Source organism: Epinephelus lanceolatus, chromosome 20 (genome assembly GCF_041903045.1).
Source record: "Epinephelus lanceolatus isolate andai-2023 chromosome 20, ASM4190304v1, whole genome shotgun sequence".
NCBI classification, from domain to species: Eukaryota; Metazoa; Chordata; class Actinopteri; order Perciformes; family Serranidae; genus Epinephelus; species Epinephelus lanceolatus.
In genome coordinates, this window is record NC_135753.1 from 28,930,248 (window position 1) to 28,953,614 (window position 23,367).

At 39.4% G+C, this 23,367-nt stretch overlaps 2 protein-coding genes across 6 annotated transcripts; one reads left to right on the forward strand and one right to left on the reverse strand.

Moving 5' to 3' along the window:
- Positions 1-1,053: 1,053 nt before the first annotated feature.
- slc35d4 (solute carrier family 35 member D4) lies at positions 1,054-12,193 on the forward strand. 2 transcript variants are annotated; one of them, XM_033639085.2, is made up of 16 exons: positions 1,054-1,329; positions 3,765-3,811; positions 4,161-4,238; positions 4,353-4,434; positions 4,537-4,614; positions 6,209-6,234; positions 6,566-6,617; positions 6,745-6,793; positions 6,965-7,010; positions 7,703-7,738; positions 8,853-8,887; positions 9,016-9,085; positions 10,061-10,154; positions 10,335-10,399; positions 10,919-10,934; positions 11,983-12,193. In XM_033639085.2, the coding sequence occupies exons 1-16, from the start codon at positions 1,258-1,260 to the stop codon at positions 12,154-12,156; spliced, it is 1,020 nt and encodes a 339-aa protein (XP_033494976.1). In that variant the 5' UTR covers positions 1,054-1,257; the 3' UTR covers positions 12,157-12,193. The 2 variants fall into 2 exon arrangements, with proteins under 2 accessions (XP_033494976.1, XP_033494978.1); XM_033639087.2 differs by lacking the exon at positions 10,919-10,934 and having other exon boundaries at positions 1,066-1,329.
- Positions 12,194-12,271: 78 nt separating this feature from the next.
- On the reverse strand, positions 12,272-22,959 carry rbbp8 (retinoblastoma binding protein 8). Of its 4 annotated transcripts, none has more exons than XM_078162730.1 (19): positions 22,843-22,959; positions 20,423-20,571; positions 20,274-20,316; positions 20,043-20,138; positions 19,872-19,963; positions 19,279-19,351; positions 18,917-19,098; positions 18,727-18,822; positions 18,242-18,315; positions 18,019-18,086; positions 17,087-17,273; positions 15,821-15,989; positions 15,597-15,685; positions 15,213-15,354; positions 13,711-13,851; positions 13,532-13,586; positions 13,325-13,412; positions 13,103-13,244; positions 12,272-12,958 (listed from the first exon to the last, which is right to left on the reverse strand). In XM_078162730.1, exons 2-19 carry the CDS (start codon positions 20,520-20,522, stop codon positions 12,855-12,857), a joined length of 1,941 nt encoding a protein of 646 aa, XP_078018856.1. In that variant the 5' UTR covers positions 20,523-20,571; positions 22,843-22,959; the 3' UTR covers positions 12,272-12,854. The 4 variants fall into 4 exon arrangements, with proteins under 4 accessions (XP_078018856.1, XP_078018855.1, XP_033494412.2 ...); XM_078162729.1 differs by having other exon boundaries at positions 13,532-13,577; positions 16,994-17,273; XM_033638521.2 differs by having other exon boundaries at positions 16,994-17,273.
- Positions 22,960-23,367: the final 408 nt, after the last annotated feature.

Below are 23,367 nucleotides of genomic sequence, written 5' to 3' on the forward strand. Positions count from 1 at the left end.
AAATTCTCATATTTAACAATATTACCACCAAAATGTTAAGATTTTACCACCATAATTTATTCACTTGAGAAAGAAAATTGCCCTGTTTTTCTGAATTATTATTATTATTATTGTTATTATTATAATTATCTTTCAAATCTGCTCTTGTACTTTTGAATTAATGAGATAATAATCTTGATTATTCAGAAATACTAGAATTTATAAGATGATGATCTTGATAATTTAGAATACGAGCACATTTTTTACATATATATATTTTTTTTTCAGAATTCTGAGATGATGATCTCATTAATCCAGAAAAACAGAGTAGATTTTATTTCCATGAAAACTTTTCTGACATTCTACTTTTAGATTTATCACCGAATCATTTTACCACAAAAATGTAAGCAGTTACACATTTTTCTCATAATTCTGAGATGATAATCTCATTAATTCAAAAAACACAGGCCATTTTTGTGAATTAATTACAGTAGTTAAATTTCAAAAATTCTGTGATAATGTCAGAAAAGTTTTTCATAAACAAAAACTGCTCTGCTTTTCTGAATTAACAATATTATTATCTTATAAATTCTTCTTTTTCTGAATAATCAAGATTATTATCTCATTAATTCAAAGATACTTGAGCAGATTTTTTTTTTTACATGTAAACATTTCTCATAATTCTGAGCTATGAAATCTCATTAATCCAGAAAAACAGAGAAGATTTTTTTTAAGTATGTAGTACCATAATTAAGTATGGTGGTTGGCCGATTAATTTAAAAGTAGAATGTCAGAAAAGTTTTTCATTAAAAATAAATTTGCACTGCTTCTCTTAATTATCTCAGAAGTCTGAAAAAAATATGAAAAGAAAATTGCTGGTATTTTGCATTATCAAGTTCATTCTCTTATAAATTCTTGTTTTTCTGAATAATCAACATTATTATTATCATTATTTTGTTAATTCAAAAATACAAGAGATGATTTTTTTTAATATGTAAACGTTTCTAATAATTCAGAGGTAAATCTGACTCTCCAGCAGTGTTCATCCCAACATGTCCTGCAGAGATGTGGAGAAGCGCCTGCAGGAAGCAGCACAGTGACTGATCACCCCGCACATAGACGATCTTGGTCTGACAACGTCTTGACGTGTCATCGGGGACAGTGAGGGAAGTTTCCGATCTTAAAAATGTCTCTAGTTTGAAACAGGCTCACGGTGCATGTATGAAAGTCAGCCTGGTCTAAAGCCATGTCCTCGCTGCAGGCTGTGTGCAGGTCAACATGCAGTGGAGGAGACACGTCACTGGGCTCGCCTTCAGTCTCGTGTTCGTTGTGTCATATTTCACTAATAAGGTGAGTGTGAGAGGATGTGGTGTTTTCCCTGCAGTAGAAACTAAATTATCTCTCAGCAGAGTGAAGAAATACAATCTGACTTTTATCCAGCGGTTTATTTGAATAATGAGAAGCGACAGCAGCACCTCTGTTCCTGATTATTCACCGTGTAATGTTGGAGAGCGTGATTTATTTCCGTGTAAACTGCAGGGCATTGAAATGTAACCCTCATCATCACACCATGAAGTGAACATGATAAAAGAGGCTTCACGAATCACTGTAACTGGGCAGGTATGAACATGACCCATCAGAGCTGCACTACTAACTCACTCAGCTTTTATTTTGGTGGGAACAGCAGCAGGAAATCAGGGGTGGGAATCATCAGAGGCTCCAAGATACGATATTATCACGATATATATAACCTCCTGAGACCCTGTGTCCTTAAGAGGACGTCACATTTTGCGTTTACCTGACCTAACACTTCATTCTACTTAACTCAGACCTGTTGTCCTTGTTCGTGGACACTTTTTGTGCCATCTAGTGGTAGTAAGAGCACAATACACTAATCCATGTACAAACAAGATGGCAGCCATCTCTGCCAAGTCAGTCTGCAGCTGATCCCGACACAAAAAAATCTATAATCGAAACTTGTGTATTTATGATTGATAATGTTTGTTGTTTGATATGGCATCAAAGTTGACCAATTTTAGCAACAGTAACGAGCTACAACACTGTGTCTCAATTCAGGGGCTGCAGTCTTGAAGGACGTGGCCTTTGCGATCGACGTCGGCCACGTCCTTTTAAGACCGTATAAGCCAAACCGAACATTCTCTGAAATGGAACGGTCTGGTCTGCGGAGGATTTCCTGGTTGCATCACCAGTTGCTCTCACCCTGACCCCTTGGTGTTCCTGTTACCTAGCAACCAGTCGCACTTGACGAAAGAATGAGTAAGCTAGTAGGTTAGTTCGCCCTAAATCATGGACCCAGATGTTGATTCCAGACACCGCTGTTTGATGTATTTTGGGCTGATGGATCGTTTTGACATAAACTTATTAAAATTAAGATTGTTTAAACTGTGTGCTTTTAGCTAATAGTAATGTTAACAACAGCTAACCCCTAGCTAGTTAACAACTGTTAGTTAACCTAATATATAATGGTCACCGGCGCGCAGTGCATTTTGGAATAGGCTGGGCCACAAAGGATTCATCCGCTGCATCCTCCAAATTAAAGGAAAGAAGGCTGCATTTCACGACCACATTTGAAGGAGCCTTTCGAAATGGGACAGCCTTGGTCGCACCGATGTGACGCAATCAGTCTTCAGATGCAGCCTTAAAAGGCTGCAGCCCCTGAATTGTTAATTGTAATTGTTAATTAGGAAGTACTCGTTTGAGGACATTGGGACTTTATTGTTGTCTCGTTTGAGGACATTGGGACTTTATTATCGTCTCGTTTGAGGACATTGGGACTTTATTATGTCTCGTTTTAGAACATTGGGACTTTTTATCGTCTTGTTTGAGGACATTGGGACTTTATTGTTGTCTCGTTTGAGGACATTGGGACTTTATTATCGTCTCGTTTGAGGACATTGGGACTTTATTATGTCTCGTTTTAGAACATTGGGACTTTTTATCATCTTGTTTGAGGACATTGGGACTTTATTGTTGTCTCGTTTGAGGACATTGGGACTTTTTATCGTCTTGTTTGAGGACATTGGGACTTTATTATTGTCTCGTTTGAGGACATTGGGACTTTTTATCGTTTCGTTTGAGAACATTGGGACTTTATTATTGTCTCGTTGAGAACATTGGGACTTTATTATCGTCTCGTTGAGAACATTAGGACTTTTTATCGTCTCGTTGAGAACATTGGGACTTTATTATTGTCTCGTTTGAGGACATTGGGACTTTTTATCGTCTCGTTTGAGGACGTTGGGACTTTATTATTGTTGACAATGTTTAGGTTTTTATACTAATCAGGTCCTACTGATCCCAAACAGCTAGGAGAAATTAAAAATGCATACCAATCAAAAGTTCAGGTCTTAGGAGGATATTACCACTAGGCGATATGTCCTAAAAATTACATCATGATACTTGAACACATAATGGATGCATGATTTGAGGTAGCCAACAACCAAAACAACCTGATTTTATACATCTGAAGAACTTCTATTAACAAAATGAACCGCTTGGCAACCAGACCAGGCGTCTAATTGAGACAGGCCTTTATTTGTGTTAAATGTGTAGCTGCACCGGGGGCTAGTAAAGGGGATTGGGCGTTGAATTGAAGTTTTGCGGTAAGTGCCGTTGCAGATATTTATAGACTCGCTGAATTGGAAAATTTGAAAGAGGTTTGGTGCCAGTGGTGGAGCATCTCATTCTCCTTCTGTCAGACTTATAAGTTAAAGTTGTAATGTTGGTTTGCTTATAATAAACCCCTGAATCTTCTCTGTTTTCAGTTTGTCCTGTCGGTGTTAAATTTCACCTACCCAACTTTATTTCAAGGGTGAGTAGCTGAAGGTAAATACCTTTGTGTGTGTCTATCCTGTCCTGGTTATTACAGGCTTTGTGTTAGAACTTAAAAGGTTAAACAAATAATGTAAATCCAACACCATCTGTCCGGTTGTTTTGGCTTGCATCTGAGTGCGAATACTGTGTCCACACCTGCCCAAATAACTGCACTTAGGGGGCAAACGAAGTTGAGTTCGATTGAACCGAACCAAACAGGGCAGGTGTGAAAGCACCCTTAGTTAAAACAGCCTTTTGTGTGCACCCCATAATGAGTGATGAAATACAAACTACACACCCAACAACCTGCTGTTTTTGTTCACTAACACTACAATTAATATTTCCAGATGGCAGACATTTATCGGCGCTGCTCTGCTGCTTCTCTCTGGGAAGTTTGGATGGGTGGAAATGAGCCACATCACCAGGTACTTTTGTTTTTATACTATTTCAGGATTCATACTTGAGTGTTTTCAGTAGCTGCCAATAAGCACATGTATTATTCAGAGCCTTGTTTGATATGTGGTGATGTTGTGTTACAGATCAGCAGCTCTTTCCTGGCTTCCAGGCTCCTTCCTGTTTGTAGGGAACATATATGCTGGTTCGAGGGCCTTATCACGTATAGTACGTCACATAACCTACCAACCCTGAGATGTGGTATCTTTTCAATTACATTGCTCAGTATATATATCCTTGAAATCCTTGTTTTTCTTTTTCTCTGTCCAGGACATTCCTTTTTTCTTCACCCTTCAGAATTCCTCTCATGTTGTTAGCTACATCATCTTAAAGGTCGTCCACAGAGAGGTAAGTGCCTGCTCTGCCTGCTGTATGTGAACATGTACGATTATGTGCAGTACACACCCTCCCTTTGTACTCCTCCATCTTATTGATTGGAAGCAAATGGAGGGAAATGAAGCACAAAGGAGGCAGAACCATCACCGCTTTATGACCTTGGCCTCACTCTCTGTATTGTACAAGTTTTAAAGGGGCAGCATGCGACATTCAGAGCATTAATATCGCAGCAAACCACTATTTGCTATGAAAGGATATAGTGGACTAATGGCGCCTGAGCAGAGAATAATGTCATGCTCCCTGTGTGTGTGTGTGTGTGTGTGTGTGTGTGTGTGCTGTAATCTGAGCTTCTCTGTGGCTTGTTGTGGTGGTAAGTGCATGTGTGTATCCCACTTGCTAGCTCATCACTGCTGAGCTCAAAGTGGTTATAGCTGATTTTGGGATGGTGTTATCGTGCAAGCGTTGCGTCCACCTTTTGGTTCTTACAAGTTACAGTGGCATGCAAAAGTTTGGGCACCCCTTGTCAAAAATGTGTTTACTGTGAGTAGTTAAGTAAGTAGAAGATGAACTGATCTCCAAAAGGCATGACGTTAAAGATGAAACATTTCTTCAATATTTTAAGCAAGATTACTTTTTTAGTTCAACCTTTTACAGTTTCAAAATAAAGAAAAAGGAAAAGGGTCTGAAGCAAATGTTTTTGGCAAGTATCACAGCTTCTAAACACTTGTTGTAACCAGCTGAGATGCTATCAATTCTTGTCTCTGGGATTTTCATTCTTCCTGGAAAAGGCTTCTAGCTCTGTGAGATTCTTGGGCCCTTTTGCACGCATTGCTCTTTTAAGGTCTATCCACAGATTTTATATTTGTACAGGTGCGGCTGCACAGTAGAATAGTGCACCACCTCCAGAGTCTGATAAATCTTCCTGCAGGTCTTTTGCAGTCTAATGGGGGTTGACTTGACCTCCACAGTTCCTGTTAACTGCCATTTCTTAATGACATTACAAACTAAATAAACAGCTATCTGAAAACACTTTGCTATCTTCTTATAGTCTTCTCCTGCTTTGTGGGCATCAGTTATTTTAGTTTTCAGAATGATGAGCTGCTTACAGGAGCCCACAGCTGCTGATTGTTGGGACAAAGTTTCAGGAGACAGAGTATCCATAAAGCTTTGAAAATTGCATCACCTGACCTTTCAGAACAATGATTGTGAGCAAGCCATAGCCTCATCAAGCTAATTATGTTCTAAGACCCTGGTAAAAGTTGTCTGAGAGCTCAAATATCTTGGGGTGCCCAAACTTACTTTTGCATTGTGCTCCTTTCCTTTTTCCCCTCTAAAATTGTACAGAACAAAATAATTCACTGATTTTGAAATGAGTTGAAAAGCATGTTTCATCTTTAACTTCATGACCTTTAGAGATCATTTTATCCTCTACTTACTTTTGACCGTGGGTGGCATAACTTTTGCATACCACTATAACACAGGTGGCTTGTTCAGCACTGTTGCCGTTGTTGTTGCCGTTGACTTGACTTATACGCTCTGTTTTTCGCACCACTATGATGTATCTCTGTCTTTAAAATGTGCCTTTATCTCTCTTTTTAACTGACAGAAAACACAATGGCTGAAACTGATCGGGTTTGTGCTTTTTCATTTTTCACTTCACCCAAGAGTAGCCCAATAAGTTGTATCTATATGGAATGCAACTGTAAAGATATATTTTGCGGCCAAGGTTGCAGGAGATGGGGTAACACAAGGAAATACATAACATTTTAGTGCTCCCATAGAACGAGCATAATTACATAGTAGTAATAATAATGCCGTTGATGTTGATAATGGTAATACATTAATTTGTTAAGCACTTTTCTGGGTCTGGATCAGCAACAGTAATAAATGAAATACAAAGCTCAAGGATGAAATTTTCCATTTTACATGACTACATCTTTAAATGTGCTATTTTCTCTTGTAGTATAAGCTTAATGCTGCTCTCAGCAATCAATCTCCCCGTCTATGATCCTCAGGTAAGAATTCATGATGGTGAATTTCTTATTACAGTTCCAATTGCTACTAGGGAGGAAGACTGAAAAAGTTTTGGGTTTATTCACTACAACAAATCTTTACTTGTTTACATGTTTGCATGTTCTGCAGTTTGACTACAGTGGCTACGTTTGGGCTGTCGGTCATCTGCTCTGTGTCGGTAAGTCTAAGAATACACAGAAATGCTACTCTGTTAACTGTAAAAGCTCAGGAGTTATATACAGAGAAAAACAGTGGCCCAAGGTTTGAGCCTTGAGGGACACCACAGATATCTGAAGGAATATAAAACATCAGTAGAGGATGAGAGTAAGAATGTCATGTCATTTTTCAGGTGCATACAGGGTGTTTCAAATTCACTACAAATCCAGTAATTTGAGGTAAGTGGAAGCACAGAGATTCATAATAATAGAAAACACAAACACTTTGCTTGACAGTGTGTTTCTTATTTCTCATCTAACACAACGTGCCATTTTTCAGCCTAGATTTGTTAAATCACTCTGCTGATTGAATAGGGCTGGGCTATATGTCCTAAAAATGATATTATCGTATTTTACAGCTCTAACTCGATACCTGATATATAGTTTGATATTTTTTAGATCTCCCTAAAAGCATTTTATTAATGCTAGGACTGAGTGACAAATCGAACATAACGATTATTCTGACCAAATACCCTCTCTGATGCCACAGAGTTGCAGCAATGACTGTTGTTGTTGTTGTTTGGGTTTTTTTCCAGAAAATATTAACACAGTGAGATTTTTGATAAATAATCATCAATAATAATGACTAAGGGGGTTAAGGCAAGCGTTAAAACAAACAGAAAAGTCTGATTAGTTGATAGATTTACATCACCTTACTGAAATGCAGCCTTTAAAATAAGGGAAAAACACTATTTATGCCATATCACGATATGATACTCAAAATCTAAGACGATGTATAGTCTCATATCTCGGTAATGATATATCTTCGTAATGCCCAGCCCTAAGAAGAAATGTTGTACTATTTACACAATTAATTTAAAACAGTTCACCAAAGACTTTTGAATTAAACTTTTGTGATGTTTTCATTGCAGTGACCTTGAACAACAGTACATTAACTATTTGTTCAGGTAAGAATAAATCCTTCTAAATAACTGGATGGGATACATAATAAGCACAAGTTAGTTTCATTTAAGGATGAAATGTTCTGCAATGTCTCAAATTATTTAAACTCTCAAACTTTTACTGAATAGCTATAGACCTATATTTACGTTATATACTGCATGTCATAGTGCACTGAGATTTGTTACAAATTGTAAAGCCCTGACTCATCACTGTACGCTTTATTCCAGGGCTAGTCTGTCTTCTTTGACCTTTCATAGTCTCTGTCACTGGTATTTGTTCGTTTATAAAGCCATACTGTGTCAACTCCCTGCGTACATTTGAACTTGGATTGGACAAAGATCTGATTGTAGCACTAGTCTGAGATCTCAAGATCGTGTTTGTTGTCTGAACTGGGAATGAAAGCTTTTATGCGCCCTGCTCCTGTCACTTGGAATAACCTTCAAAAAGAGCTGAAACTATGTGAACTGGTCCCTCTGTCTGATTTTAAAGCTCTGAATGAGTCGGTTTGGTCTAGGTGTTCTAATATTTCTACATGTTAGTGTATATCTTGTGTTTTTTATTGTGTGGTTGCTTGGCTGTAACTCTTTGTGTGCTGCTGTCTTGGTAAGGTCTCCCTTGTACAAGAGACTGGGGACTTGCCTGTTTAAATATGGGTTAAATAAATAAAAATACATTTGAGAAACTAACTGCCTTTCAGAGAGGTTAAGACAACTCAGTCATCTCTAAACAACTTGATGCATCATGCAGATAGTCCATTCATGATAACTGCCCTTCCTGGAGCTCTAGAAGGAGCATGAGGAGTCAAAGATAGCAAGAAAAATCAGCAAATGATAGGTGGGAAGAAAAGCCAATTATTCGAGTTAGGAGTGGAGTTAAAGGTCTTTGCAAGCGACTTTGCAGAAATCAATAATTTTCAATTATATATAAGTTATGGCTTACTCACAGTATTCTGAGTAACTTAAATACTTATAAAGTCTTCTAAAAAAACATTTGCAAAAGGTAAAGTTATTTGCTTGTGCATCCAGAAAGGTTGTAGTAATGCACTGACCTGTGTTTCTTACATTAGATATTGGGTATTATCAGTTACTAATTTCAGTTTTTCCTACCTTAACATAACAGTGTACTGCTGCTGGCCATTGCCGCTCACCCAACAGGTATGAATGACCCTGAACAATGTCATGTATTTCTCGGTGAATGCCGACTTGATAAAAGCAACAACAGCCTAATTTAGATTCTACAATTAACATTTGTGCCTCACAAACATTTCTTTGTCCCTCTACAGGTGACCTCATGGGTGCCTTGGAGTTCCCCTCCCTTCAGTCCTACACATTTCACTGTGGCTGTTGTGCCAGGTGAGACTTTCCAGTCCATGGACACTGTTTCTTTCATAACTACTGTATATTCAATACAGCTACCCAAAGTGTTTGTTATTATGAACATTGGCTGAGGCAAACTTCCATCCATGAAACATTTATGGATTAAAAAAACAGTTACAACAATTATACAGGGTGTATACAGGTGCTTGAAAAGTCTTAACTTGTCTTCAATTCAAATTCGATAGGTCTTAAATATTTTTGGTCACATTACGGCTAAATTTTCTCCAGCCTGTCAGACCCAACAACTGTTTAAAATCATAGGACAGACCGAAGAATTGTAATAATAAAAAGCATTTATGATGGCAATTAGATTTTGTTTTCTTTTTACTTTAAGCACATTAAACTTAAACTGTCATTTTTCCTCACTGTTCATGTTGAAGTGACATCAGTGTGTTTACTTGGAAAAATACTTGCATGTGTGTCTCACACATACACAGTCAGATAGATAGATAGATAGATAGATAGATAGATAAAGAGTATTTCCATTGCAGGTTTAAATGTCATAAGGTGGTATTAAAAAGGTCTTAAAACATCTTAAATTTGACTTGGTTACATCTGCAGACACCCTGATGATTTCTGCTTGAGCCGTGTCAGATAGATGTAATGGTGGTTGTTGAACAATGAAGACAACAACTCCCATGATCCCATGCTACTTCACGACCTCAACAAAGTCCATCTTTTGTTCTTGTTCTGATGGAGAGCGGCAGAAATTATGTACTGGGCATTTACCAGTATCAAATTAGAACATGCTGTATGGGATGGAATATTAGAGAAGTGCAGAACATCAGCAGTTAATTATTGGACCCATGGAGGCCGACAGATACGTGGTTAAAGAGGATCTGTGTTAGAAAGTCCTAGCAACATGTTTCAGTATTAACAAGTATATCTATCAGCCATTATCAGTGTTTGCAGCATGATACCTAGCAGTTTATTGTGTGTGTCATTTCACAGTGCACTGCTGGGTTTTTTGTTGCTGTTGGCCACAGTCAAACTAAAAAGTGGATTGTCCCTCGAGCACTTCGGGGTCTGGATTTTTCTTGCAAAGGTGATGGTTTTTCATATTTTTAGATTCTTTTACAAAAATTAGATTTCATAGTAATTTATGGTGGAACTGGTACCATGAAACGCAGCATCATAATTCACACAGTCGTGACCTGTAGTGATATGATAATTCAAAATTGTTTTGACCCGCGTAACAAGACGTTTTGCTGCTCTTTCCTTCCAGGTTACTGCCATGTGCCTCTCCCCATTTATCTTCAACATGGACATTAATGCTCCATCTCTTAGTTGGTAAGTGCCTCACCCATCTATTTCAGGTACTTACTTACATAGGCCTAAGGTCCTCCATCCTCTGCGCTCTCGTGCCTGTCCAGTTGCTTCCATGACAGCCTTAATCTTGTTCTGTCCCTCTTCTCCAGGTGGACCTAGGTCTTCCTCTCTTTCTCCTGCCTTGTGGGTTCCACGTTGATGCCTGCTTGATTAACTTGTTTTCTGAGTGTGTGGTCTGTCTTGCTCCACTTCCTTCCTGTCATTTGAAGTTCTTTGAGTTTTTGTTTGGTGCGTTCCCACAGGATGTTATTGGAGATGGTGTCTAGCCAATAGATTCCCCGGTGGTGTTGAAGGCAGCAGCTGATGAATGTCTGTAGTTTGTTGAGGATGTTGGTGGTAATTTCCGTGTTTCAGATCTGTATAACAAATTGATTTGACTTTCGTAAAATTTTAGTTTGGTTGTACGTGCTGGGGTGAAAAATGCTGTTCTTTCTTTTCCTATCCTGACTTTGACATCTTCCTCTGCTCCTCTGTCCACAGTAATTATGCTCTCAAGGTATGTAAAGCTGTCTACCTCCTGCAATTGGCTTAGATTATTGGTGCATCGCTCTTTTGTTTTTGATGTGCTGATCTTGAGTCCAAGTGTAGCAGCAGTTCTTGTTAGTTTGTGTGCTTTGTCTGTTGGTGAGTGTTTGTAAGTAGTGCTATATCATCAGCAAATCCAGATCCTCTAGCTGTTTGGTCAGGCTTCTATTTATGCTGGTTTTGCTGTTGTTGGTTACTTGGTTCTAGTCCAGTCTGTGCAGAGGAGGAAGAGCAAACATTCCTGTAACACCCCAGTTAGGACCTCGATCCAAAGTCCAGTTTACACGGGAAAATAGGGTCCAGGTTGAAAAATGTTAAAGTTATACTCTAAGTCTACCTTCTGGGGTTCGTGTGTCTCAGTTTCAGTTGCATCCTTGCTATGACTACATCATGGCCAGACCCATGGTTGGCTCTTCCTTTCACTCTGACATCCATCAGTGGCTGAACTTCCGGTTAATGCAACTGTGGTTGATCTTCTTTGTGGCTGGCTGAAACCCATGTTGCTTTACGGATGTCTTCGTGTGGGAAAAGCCAGCCTCCAATAACTTGGGGTCATGCCTTCCTTTCTTGGTCATGTGATGTAGTTGGTTGTAGAAGTGGTCCTTGACTCACTAGTAGCCAGTTTACTGTGACCTGACAGGAGCCCTCTGGTGTCACATAGGCCCAGGATAGATATTCTGTTCCTCATCACCTCCTCCGTTATTAGTACTGTCTTTCCTCATAGTTCTGACATGTCTTGTTGCAATGATTTGGTTTATTAGTCCCTTCTTGCCTGTTGTCCTCCAGGAAATGGATTACAGTCTCATATCACATGGAACCAGACCAACTGGTTCATGTACAAGCTGTCGCGGCACTATTTTAGGTTAAGTGAATAAAAACGTGAATAATAATTACTAAATGTTTTCCCATCAACTGTCCTTGGTTTTATGAGTTTGTCCTCAATATTTTACGCTGGAACTAAATGGGTCTCTGTCCATAAAGCATTAATGAATTATATTTTTTTCTCTTCTTGACTGCAGTGTGGTCATCAGCCATGTTGGAGAGGCCTTGCTGGTGTATTCTCAGAGGGACTCACAGTTGTGACAAGGAAATCGCAGCTCTCCAGAGAAACCCACGACTTGAACGCCGTAAAGAAATTCTTTTGGAAACGTATTTTTTCACATTATTTTTGTAATTTCTCCCTTCTGTGCTGACAATCTGCTGACCAAATAAAGTTATTTTGTTTACATACTGTGCTTTCTGTGTACTTGGTGACATTGTGATCCTGTTAAATCAGAATGAAGCACTGCAGCATTTGATGAGGTAAAACAACACTTCATCGACATAAAGTCAACTTTATTATCCAAAAACACCCCAAGTATACTCAGTATCTGGTAAATCTTAACTAAACACAAACCTGTCAAACAGTCTTTAGCACAGGTTGGCAACCTTTACTATCGTTAGAGCCATTTTTGGCCAAAAAAAAAAAAAGAAAAAGAAAGGTAACACAGCCTTTTAAGTCGAATTTCGCCTAACAACATTTCTAACAGATAGACAAAAAGGCGCCACGGTATAGTTAAAAAAATTTTTTTAAATTGATGTATGAGCTACACTTATTTACAGTTGAGGAATGTAAGAGTAACCTTATGCCCACAAAAATAAACGAGCCACAGGAGAGGAGTTAAAGAGCTGCATGCAGCCCTGGAGCCACAGGTTGGCTTCCCCAGCTCTACACAGACAGTACACTGACATTAACGACTTGAAACCGAAAAAAAAGACAGCATAAGGTCACTATGTAATACAGAACTTGGTTGTACTCAGTGCAACGCAGTGACGAGCCTGCTCTTTATATGCTGTAGTAGTTTTCTGTGACTTAATCAAATCGAACAGTTCTTACATGAGCAAACATTTCTTAGCTCTCCTGCTGGTTTTGCTTTGGGTTTGGTGAGAACAAAGCGTTGAATGGTTGCCTTCTCCGCATACGTGCCTGGGGATCCTTCTCTTCTTTGATATAGCCTACAAAGAAATCACATCTCAGTATCTATAAGTAGTTTTAATGAATTTTAAGCCATCATGAGATTCTGTGACACTGACGACACTGTGAGAAAAACAGTTTATTGATCCCTGCAGTGACTAAAAAGGTAAAAATCACCTAATTACCTCTTTCAATGCAGGTTTGAGTTGATGGGAATCCAACTTCCCAGAAATGTTCAGGTGTACAAGGAGGAATGTAGAGAAATCTGTGTCTCGAGCAGGAGGTCAGCTTCTTCTGCTTCTCCTCCTCTGGCAGATGGGCGTAATACTGTTGGAAATACACATCCTTTAAAACAGGATCCGTGATAAAACGTGTCTGTTGCTCGGCTCTGTTGTCAAAATACTTACAATTTCACATTCTTTGCAGGTGGTGCCCTTCAGTTTCCGTCTCTCCTCTTTCTTGCGAATTACAGCCATGTGTGCAAACGCTGGACGCCTATCCAAAGAGAGAAAACATGAGACTAATCTTTTTTTCTGTCTGCACACTACCCCAAAAGACGACAGCATTGATTTGAAAAAAGAACCTACTGGTTGTGAGGCTGATGTGTTTCTTACCCTGCTTTGTGCATGTTATATTGGCTCATAGTGTTTTCATGAGGATCTTGTTGATCTTAGAGATTTAAACAAACATGTAACACAAGTTATATTAAAGCACTGACATCTAATGTTAAACAGAGAAATACTGGTCGAATTACATGATGACAAACATAGTTTCTCTACATCTAAAAGCCTACCATCATCCTTCTCTTCATCATCATCCTCTTCACCACAGGGCTGACTCTGGCCCAAGTGTGAACTGTTGTAAGACTTGTACTCCCCGTAAGCTGTCGTGTCGAACATCAGATCCAAACTGTCATTTGCCTTCTTGCCCACTCCTGGAAAAGCACACAGATATGCTGTTAAAATTTTCATTACAACACATTTCACAATATGTTATTAATTACTGCATATGAGACCAATCAGCTTTTGTATGACATCGGCATCCATCAAAACATGTGAGTGAAGATTCTCAGTCATCCAAAGTGCTATATTGTAGGCAACTGGACTTGAGTTTCGTGAGGACCTTTCACCTCTCACCCAAGAGGTTTCATTAGTTCTAACAGACTGGGGCAGAGTTGCAGGCTTTAAACTCTGTGTGGGTGTGAACAGTTTCAGAGTCACTGAGGTCAAATATAAGGCGAAATTTATACTTCTGCATTGAATTGATGCTGTACCTATGGCGTAGGCTCTGTGTCGACCTGACCTATGCTGTAGCCTGACGTGCACCTCCCCAGAAATGTAACTACATGTTGCAACACAGACCTCCTGCCTTTTTTTTGTACGTTGAAACCATTTCCTTCAGTGGAAACGAAGCTTTTATTTACTTTAATTTCACAGATGAGAAACAAGAAATTGTGAAGACAATAAAGCCTCCACAAAAATAGCATTTCAATCTTGTGTGTGATTTATCCTGGCTTCATATGAGCAGAGGAAATCAGACAGTTTTGTCAGTGAACCTTGTGAGTTGTAATGGAGCCAAATTATATATCATTACCTTTGTTATATGCTGCTGTTGTCCCTGGCTTCATATGAGTAGAGGAAAAGTCCACTAGCTGCTAGGCTAATCTATACAATGTAAAATGCCATAGGCTTGTGCTAATAACGTTAGCATGTTTATATTTATTCAGAAAACGTGTTTAGTATAAGACAGTTTTGTTGGTGAACCCTGTGCGTTATAATGGTGCAAAATTATGTACCGTTACCTTTGTTAAACGTTACTGTTGTCCCTGGCTTCATATGAGTAGAGGAAAAGTCTGCTAGCTGCTAGGCTAATTTATACAATGTAAAATGCCATAGGCTTGTGCTAAAAACATTAGCATGTTGTATTTGTGGGGAAAATGTGTCCAGATAAAGACAAGTGTTTGTCTGTGAATGCTGCAAGTTTGAAATTGTCTCTAAACTAAACTAAACTTTACAGCACTTCACAGAAACCCTGTCGCCAACTAGTGTTTTGGAGGTGTAACTGCAGAGTGACACAGACACACCACCACAAGTATAAATGTTCACAATGGCGTAAGCTCTGCTGCACAAGTGTAAATCCCGCTTAGGGGTTCACACCCACACAGAGTTTAAAGCCTGTGACTCCACACCAGTCTGTTAGACCTAAAGAAGCCTCTTGGATATAATATAGCACTTTAGATCGTCAATCAAAGCATGTCAGTAATCAATTACTTAATAAGTTGTGGTTAATATTCACCAGACACGCTGGTCTTTCTGTCCTGTGCATTTTCTGCCCGACCCTGAAGTAAGCTGTGACTGACCCAAGTACAGTCTGTATCTACCAGTTCTCCATGACCCTCTTCTTCTTCTTCTTCTTCTTCTTCTTCGTCTCCCTTTTGCTAAAATATGAACAGACACACAGATGAGCAGCCTGGTGTAAAAGACACTTCTCTCCAATATATCCAGATGAATATGTTCAGATGCAATGTTTTTAGTAGTCATAAAAAATCATGACAATCACAGAAAATCTTTGCAAACAGAAACAGTGGTCACAGGTCGACACTCTTCACCTGGCCAGATATTTAACTAAATGACACTACAAGTTCTGCCATGATGTTTATATCCGGTCATGTGACCGTACCTTGTCTCCTCTCCACTCACTGTCATACATGGACAGGGCGAGCGCAGGGTCAATGCTCCACGAGGACTCCACTCTGTGCTTCCTTTCAGCTGGGAAAGCAGAGTTAGCATGGTCACATGAAGTTCAACAGATTATAAAGAAATACTTTAAACTGTACATCATTCAGCCAACTGTCAGAAAAACAGACTGTCCTTCAAATGTCATTGTCAAACACACAAACTCACCATCTTTTCCTTCATGTTGGTCATGTGAGGCATTCAGACCCAGCAGAGGGGGCTCTTTCTTCCCAACACTGTCCTTGTTTGCTTCTCTAACTTCTGGCCTCTTGAAAACAGGACTTGTACTGGGCACATTCGACCTTTGGTTGGATGTCCCAGTTAGTGCTGGACGAACCTGTGAAATGTTAAAAGAATCACATGACATTTGAAAGCCATATGGAAGAATTGTTCTAATTACATAAAGGGCCGCTGTCAGGGTGGGGTCAAAGGGTTATGAAAAGGTCTATGATTAACCCCTAAATGGGATCAAGTACAACATTTACTTACTGACTTATATCACTGACAATACAAGTAATATGTATTTACATGATAAACAAATGTACCGTTGTCATTAAAAAACCAACCAGTGTGCCATCTGATACTCCCACCCCCTGCAGGTATTGTGAAATGGTGCGGCCCACCTGCCAGAGGGGGTCAGAGCCGATTAAAATCTATCGGTCAGATATGCCAAACACACACAAGCTAAGTCAGAATGCCTCGCCAGAAATGAGGGGCTCCTTAAGGAAAGCCAGGGTACAGAGAGAACAAGAAAACGACAGAAGAAGAGAAGCATCGGCCAAACGTCTGCCTCATTGCCTTTTTCCCCATGTTTTTGAAAGAAATTGCACCAATATGTTCAGAATTCAAAGGTTTCAATACTTGTGAAAGCAGCACAAGAAAAGAGATGTTTCAAAGAGTGTAAAAAAGTATGTAAGTACATACATATGGAGGCCTGACTCGACTCGCCCTATTTGATTTTCCATTATCAAAACTTGTGGATATCACTTGGTACTTTTTTTGGTGCCACCTCCGTTGAGGTTCCAAGCAAGCTGAGCGGATACTAAAAGGAGAGGTTCAAACACTGCAGACCAGTCATTGGTCAGAGAGAAAGGTCACATGCAGTCTGCAGAACCACAGAGTACACTATCCTGTACAATTGACAAAGTCCTGACATTCAGTTGAGGATGAAAGGACTCAGTGAGTGACCTCACGATAGTTTCACGCAGCTTCTCTATGCTGATCAGCTGAGAATCCCATCATCACTGAGGGGGCTCTATCCATGGCAGAAAACAAAATAAAGAAAAGGACATGGTACCAAAGTGATTTGAGTCAAACCATGCAGTGAAAATGAGGCATTACTTTACTGTCCAGCAGCTCTTTGTTGAAGCTTTGATTGCTTAAAGGTGTGGAGGTGTGTTTGTTCAGGTCTGGTTGCTTATGTTTGCCTTCCACCTGTTCCTGGATTCCTTGTTTGTCCTCCTCTTGCAGCTCCTGCTCACTTTCCTCCTTCTTCCGTTTCACCTTGTTAGTGAAGCTAGCCTCTGCAAACCTTTTGACACGTGGGAGAAGTGACGGGGACGTTTCTGTGGTCGAGTCTGGACTGTGGAGCGGCGTGGATGGACCGGGGGAGTGGTAAGGTCTTAAGGCGGGAAAACAAACATGGTTGTGTTACTGGGATGTTTTTAACTTGACTGCACAAATAAAGAACAAAATTCCTACAAAGCATGGTGGTATAGTACTGCAGTGTTAAAACTGGACTAAACACAGTCCGAATTCATGGGGGTTGAGGTGTGGAGGTTGGCAGCATGCATCCCTGTCTGCCACTGTGTCTTTTTCTGACAAGCCAAAGTTGGCAAAGTCTGAATTAGGCCCGGATGGTATCTATTTTTTTCAAACTTTCCTCAGATTTCACCGATGTATACATCAGTCTTGTTAGTTGTCTAGTTAGTTCGTCCACTGTTACAATAATCACAAAGTCAAGAACTGTTTCACCGAGAGTTTGATTCTAAAATATGCTGTTTATCCCCTGCGGTCTCTCTCAGCTGTTTACAGTCCTGTAGCATTATCCCCACTACTAGCAGTCCCCATGTCTGCCAGCTCCTCTAAACCACCAGAGACTGACCTCTGGTGGCATGTGATGTGCACTACATGCAATACATCCTCAATACAGCATCTCCATATGACTTTAAAAGAAAGAGGAATGTCTGTATTTTTGATGACATTTAAAATCATACCATCAAGATTTCTAAAGACCGAGACATAGACTGTTTCAAACTTGACAACATTTACATTCTAAATGGGTCCAAAGGTATGTGCTTTTGTAATGTTTAATGATGCAGCAGCTGACAGGAAGAAGACAGGGACCAAACTGTTGCCATTCTTACCCCAAGCGAACGCCATGCCTCCACTGAGATTTTGAGCTGCCCTGCTGGCCTGCAGTCGTCTCAGTGCTCTGAGAAAAGGCAACAAAGAAAGAAGTTACAGACACAATCCAAACAGCTGGACTAGTTCGAATGTCTGTGCTAAGATTAATTATTCAGTTCACGCAGTAAATTTTCTGCCAAATCTCTTTCATACAGACTTTACATCAGTATTAATCCAACCTACCGTGTGAGGCTTGTCAAGAAGTTCAAGGCCACAGGTTTCTGCTATCGCCTCCTCCAGTTTTAGATTCGAATCCTCTGAAATGAGACCCAACAACTGCCATCAGCAACTTAAATGTTCAATCTTCTTAAACTTAAATTTCCAGAAAATCATGTCGGACAAGATTTAAAAAAACTGATCATGTCTTCCATCCCTGCCAATCTCTGATAGCCAAGATCACAAGGATGTAAGAGGCAGTTTGTTTATTGTAGCTTTGAGTTTTCATTAACCAGTCCTCTGAGTGGAGACGCCTCTTCCTGTGCTGCCCCACAGTGTGAACAAGGCTGATATGATGGGTATGTTAGTGTAGATAAATACTGCCTGGTTGAAAGAAGACAATTTCTACTGAAAGGTTTCCACTTCCTGTCCTCTTAGAAACCACAAGTAGTCTTACTGTTTTTATAATTCCTAATCTTAAATTAACAATATGACAGGAGTACAGTGCTTACCTATGATGTGGGATGTGTCCAGTTCACAGGTGTTGGGTACAAGCACTTGCGTTCGTCCAGGATTCTTTGTAGCGTCAACAGGCTCCTTATCCAGTGCTTTAAAAAAAAGACGTACGTTAGAAAACTTCAGACAGGTGATTCAGATGACAGACATGTGCATTTAAAGCTCTGAACTTTAAAGCTGACTGACCGCTGAAGAGCGACTTGTTAGACTGAGGTAGAGGCATCTCTGCGTAGCGAATGTGCTTATTTTTGTCAACATCTTTTCGTTTCTTCAGTCTGCTCGCCACAGGCAGCGAGCTCGGCAGAACTGGTGAGTCTGGGATGATGCCTTCCTCTTGTTCTGAGGATGAGGTCTGCTGGGGCTCCGAGCTGATGAAAACAACACCTGCGATGTTAAACTAGGAACTGAAACTTTGCTGTAAATGCTTATTCCTGCACAGAACACCACAGCTTCAAAACACTCTAAATTATTGCATTTATTTTAACATTTTTACTATGTCAGAGAGAACATGTTGATAAAACATGACTGTAACACACTGAAGAACCCACCGAGACATCTTTAATTTTTGCAGTTCAGCCTGTAGTTTCCTGTTTTCGTCCTGGAGGCTGTTTCTTTCAGTCTCTGGGGGACAAACAACACACAAAAAAGTATCACACACACTACATTTCAATTAATTACATTGTGCTTTTCAACATGACGGCAGCCATATCCTGTGGTACACTGCAATTGTCATCATAAACCCATGATACACTGTCACACATGCCATGCACTCTCATGAAAACAGGCTTGTTTTTATGCAAACAAGACTGGACGTGTTAAGAAATCACCAAAGTCATTACACAATTTCGTGGCAACCAATTTAATAGCTGTTGAGATGTTTCAATCTGGACCAAAATGGTAGACTAAACGACACTGCCACCTCTGCCCAGACTCTGGGCTACACACTGAAAAGAAAAGAATGTACTCAAAGGGCGTTCTTTTTTTGGTTCATCTATTATTCTCAAAGTCCTTCAAACCGACGACGAAGTCTGTAAGCAGAACATTAAATACCTTCTCTTTTTTTTGCAACAGGGAGGCTGCTAAGCTGCAGCTCATCACATCTCCATGTGAGTAGAACAACAAGAATAATAAGTAAACTCACTCAGTTTGGCGATGAGGCTTAAATTCTGATCCTGGTTATTTTTTAGGTTCTCCTCTAAGGCGGCACATCGCTCACACTCTCCTGCATGGAGCCTGGAACAGTGAAAAAATGCTGCTTATAAAAGTTGTATATTGTTTTGAACAAAGTTAACCATGGTGTGGAGGAAGTTACCTTCCCTCCAGGTGAGTGTTGGCATCCTGCAGCGTTTTGTTTTGCTGCTTCAGCTGCTGAGTGCGATTGTAAAACACCTCGAGTCTCTTTGCATCTCTGTAGAAAACAGATGTAATGACAGGTCGGTCGCTAATGGAGACAAGACTGAAATGATTTTCTAAAGCCAGGGTCAAATATACTCGCTATCATCACTGTCAATATAGTTCAGAGTTCGGGACACATTGTACTCACAGACAGCGCTCATTTTTCAACTTGCTCACTTTTGCCTCCAGCTCTGAAAACAGCAACAAATGTAATGTTGAAGAGTGTAAAACACACTGCCAAAAAAAGTTGTAATTTTTAGTGTCTGATTTTAGTTTAACCAACCAAAGGTCAGTTACCTTGAAGTGCACCTTGATGACACTCTCTGAGCTGTCTCAACAAGTCCTCAAAGAGGTCAGGAGGGTTGGGTGTTCCTCGGCTCTGTCCTGGGCTGCTCATCCTCCATTCACTGCTGAAACCACGCCCGCTCTTCCACTACCTGCCAACACTACCATCACATACAGTGTTCAGGGGTCATTTTTCAAAGGTAATAGGTTATAGATTGCTATGTGACTATTTTAAAAACTTCAAAGTAACATAATATATTACATTTGATTAAAGGAAGTATTCCTACATGGTGAAAAGATGCAAAGCAACAGAATGAATGCCACAATCTACATACGTTTTACCTAAAAGAATAACTTAACTCGTAACGTAACTCCTTTGTAGTCACCACCAGTTTGATTAGTAACTTTAACTTTAATTACATATTTTCCTCAGTAACAGATTACAGTTACACAGGGGGTCTACAGATATCAGACACTTAAATCTAATGCTTTTTAAGACATTTTCAAGATAATTTTTAATCAAATATTAAACTGATTTGTGGACAAATCATCTCTTCTTATTCAAGCATTGCAGGTAAGGAAGTAAAGGTAAGCACTATATATACGATCCTGTGCAGAGACAGGTTTTATGTAGGAATATAGTTATCAGAGTGAGTAAGGTTAATCTACATTCTGCCAACATGTAAGTGCAAGCATAAAGTAAAAAAGCCAGTATTAGGCTCAGTGGAAGTTTTAAGATTTGTTACATCAGAAATGTGGACTTTCACGTAGGAAAGGTCGACATATTTTAACAAAAAAAAATTAAAAGATGGGTAGATTAAATCAGATTGCAAAGTCTGCACCTACTTAGGGCAACAAAAAAGTTTAAATTAAGTGTGTCGGTAAAATGGACGACCAAGAAAGGACGGCTGAGGAGATACCTGCACATCGATGCAACTGGGCTGGAGTCAGACAGCCACAAAAAAGGCCCACAGGCTGAGATCAATGCACAGAAATGTCAGTTTATTTAGAACATCTGTGCACAAAAAGAAGGGTGTTCAAAGTATAGAAAAACAGTAGCTTTGAGCACTGACGAGAGTCAAGGACTGAAATGTTTGCTTCCTTTTTTATTCACTTATTAATATTTTTTGCACTTTGAGAACCATTCTTTTTTTTGCACGGGTGTTCTAAATAACTTGACATTTTTTGGTTTTGACTGTAAGAATAATGAGTTTGTATGATCCCTATACACTGCCCAGAATGATCCGAATTGCTTTCTTTTGCAAATTAAGTAATGGATGAATTACACTTATGTAGTTGTTGCCCCAAACCTCTGCACAGTAATTTAGATATGGAAGAACTAGTGAACACTATAGTATGTGGAGTGACTTGTGATCCAGGACCTTTGCTTTATTTAATATAGCAAAACCTTTTGATACTTCAGTTTGCACATGCTTAATATGTGATTATGTGATATGTAAGAAATTTGATTTCATTAACTATCAGTATTTAACCCATCCAAATGAATCTTTATCCATGTATTAGTTCGGCAGTTCCCAAAAAATATCATTCTCGTTTTGCCAAGGTTTAATGATGATGTGATAATTTATTTCTATCAAACCATACTTTTAATTTACTCAGTTCTGAATTGAAAAATTGCAAATCACTGCCAGATTAAAACATATTTGTATCATCAGCAAATAACACCAGTTTCAAAACTTCTGATACTTGGCATAAATCGTTGATATAAAGAATAAACAATTTAGGGCCCAACACTGACCCCTGGGGGACACCACCAGTAATGTCCAAACACGTTGAACACTGATCACCCAGCTTCACACACTGCATTCTGTCAGATAAATAACTCTTCGCCCAATATAACGCTTTACCTCTGATGCCACACTGTTCTAGTTTAATGAATATGGTTTATTGTGTCAAAAGCCTTTCTTTATGTGTATGAATGTTCCACCTGTATACAGTTTGGGGTCTGGTGAATTTGTGATTTCCTCAACTGTATCTATTAATGCCAGTGATGTTGCTGTTTGATCTCTCAAACTGATCTCTTTTATTAAAAACCAAAGTTAACTACAATCCCATTATGTGAAGAAATAAAGTACAACTCATAGCTAACTAGCTAACGTTAGCATTAAATGTAGCTTTACCTTCAGAGCTAAACGTCCAGTCGGCTCGCGACACTTCACTCTCGACACTTGCTAACATTACTGAGATATTTTAAACCTGTAAACACATTCATACCACACAGCACCAAACACTGAGCTCTTTATATTTCAATGTTATTAAAGAAGCACTGCTTTTACGTTATGCGCATTTAAACACCAACGTTAATTACTTTATATTGTTGTAAACCAATCAACACAACAGCACCAACGTTCTTTAGATAACATTAAACTACACATTTGCAGCAGCCGCCGTATAAAATGAAAAAGACTTACACAAGAGTGTCCGAGATAAACTTGATAGTATAATACTGTTAAGTTAACATGTCAATGTGCAGTATTTCATGTTAGTAACTGCAAAACAAAATCCAAACTCGCGCGCCGGGTTGCATGATGGGAAGTCTTCTTCCGGTCTTCTTCTTCTTCTACTGCTGCCGCTGAGCTGGAACCTTCAGCGCCCTCTGCTGTTCAAACACTGTTACGACTGGAAATAACATTTCTAAAGAATTTGGCCATAATTATATATTTTTTATATTATTAAGTAGGTAGAGCTGAGTATGGAGGCCGTTTGATGACATATTTGGATTTATTTTTAATTCCTAATATGTCCATTGCGTTTTTAGAGCTCAGAAAAACATAGGAAAACCAAAGCCAACAGGTAGAGCACATTAACTGTAACTGGCCACAGGCAGAGTGATCAGTACAAAGTAAAGGAGAAAGAAAAAGGATAAAATAAACACAGCAAGGTGCTTCATCTAAAAAATATTATGACATTAACCTTTGCCCTGAAATAATTTAAGT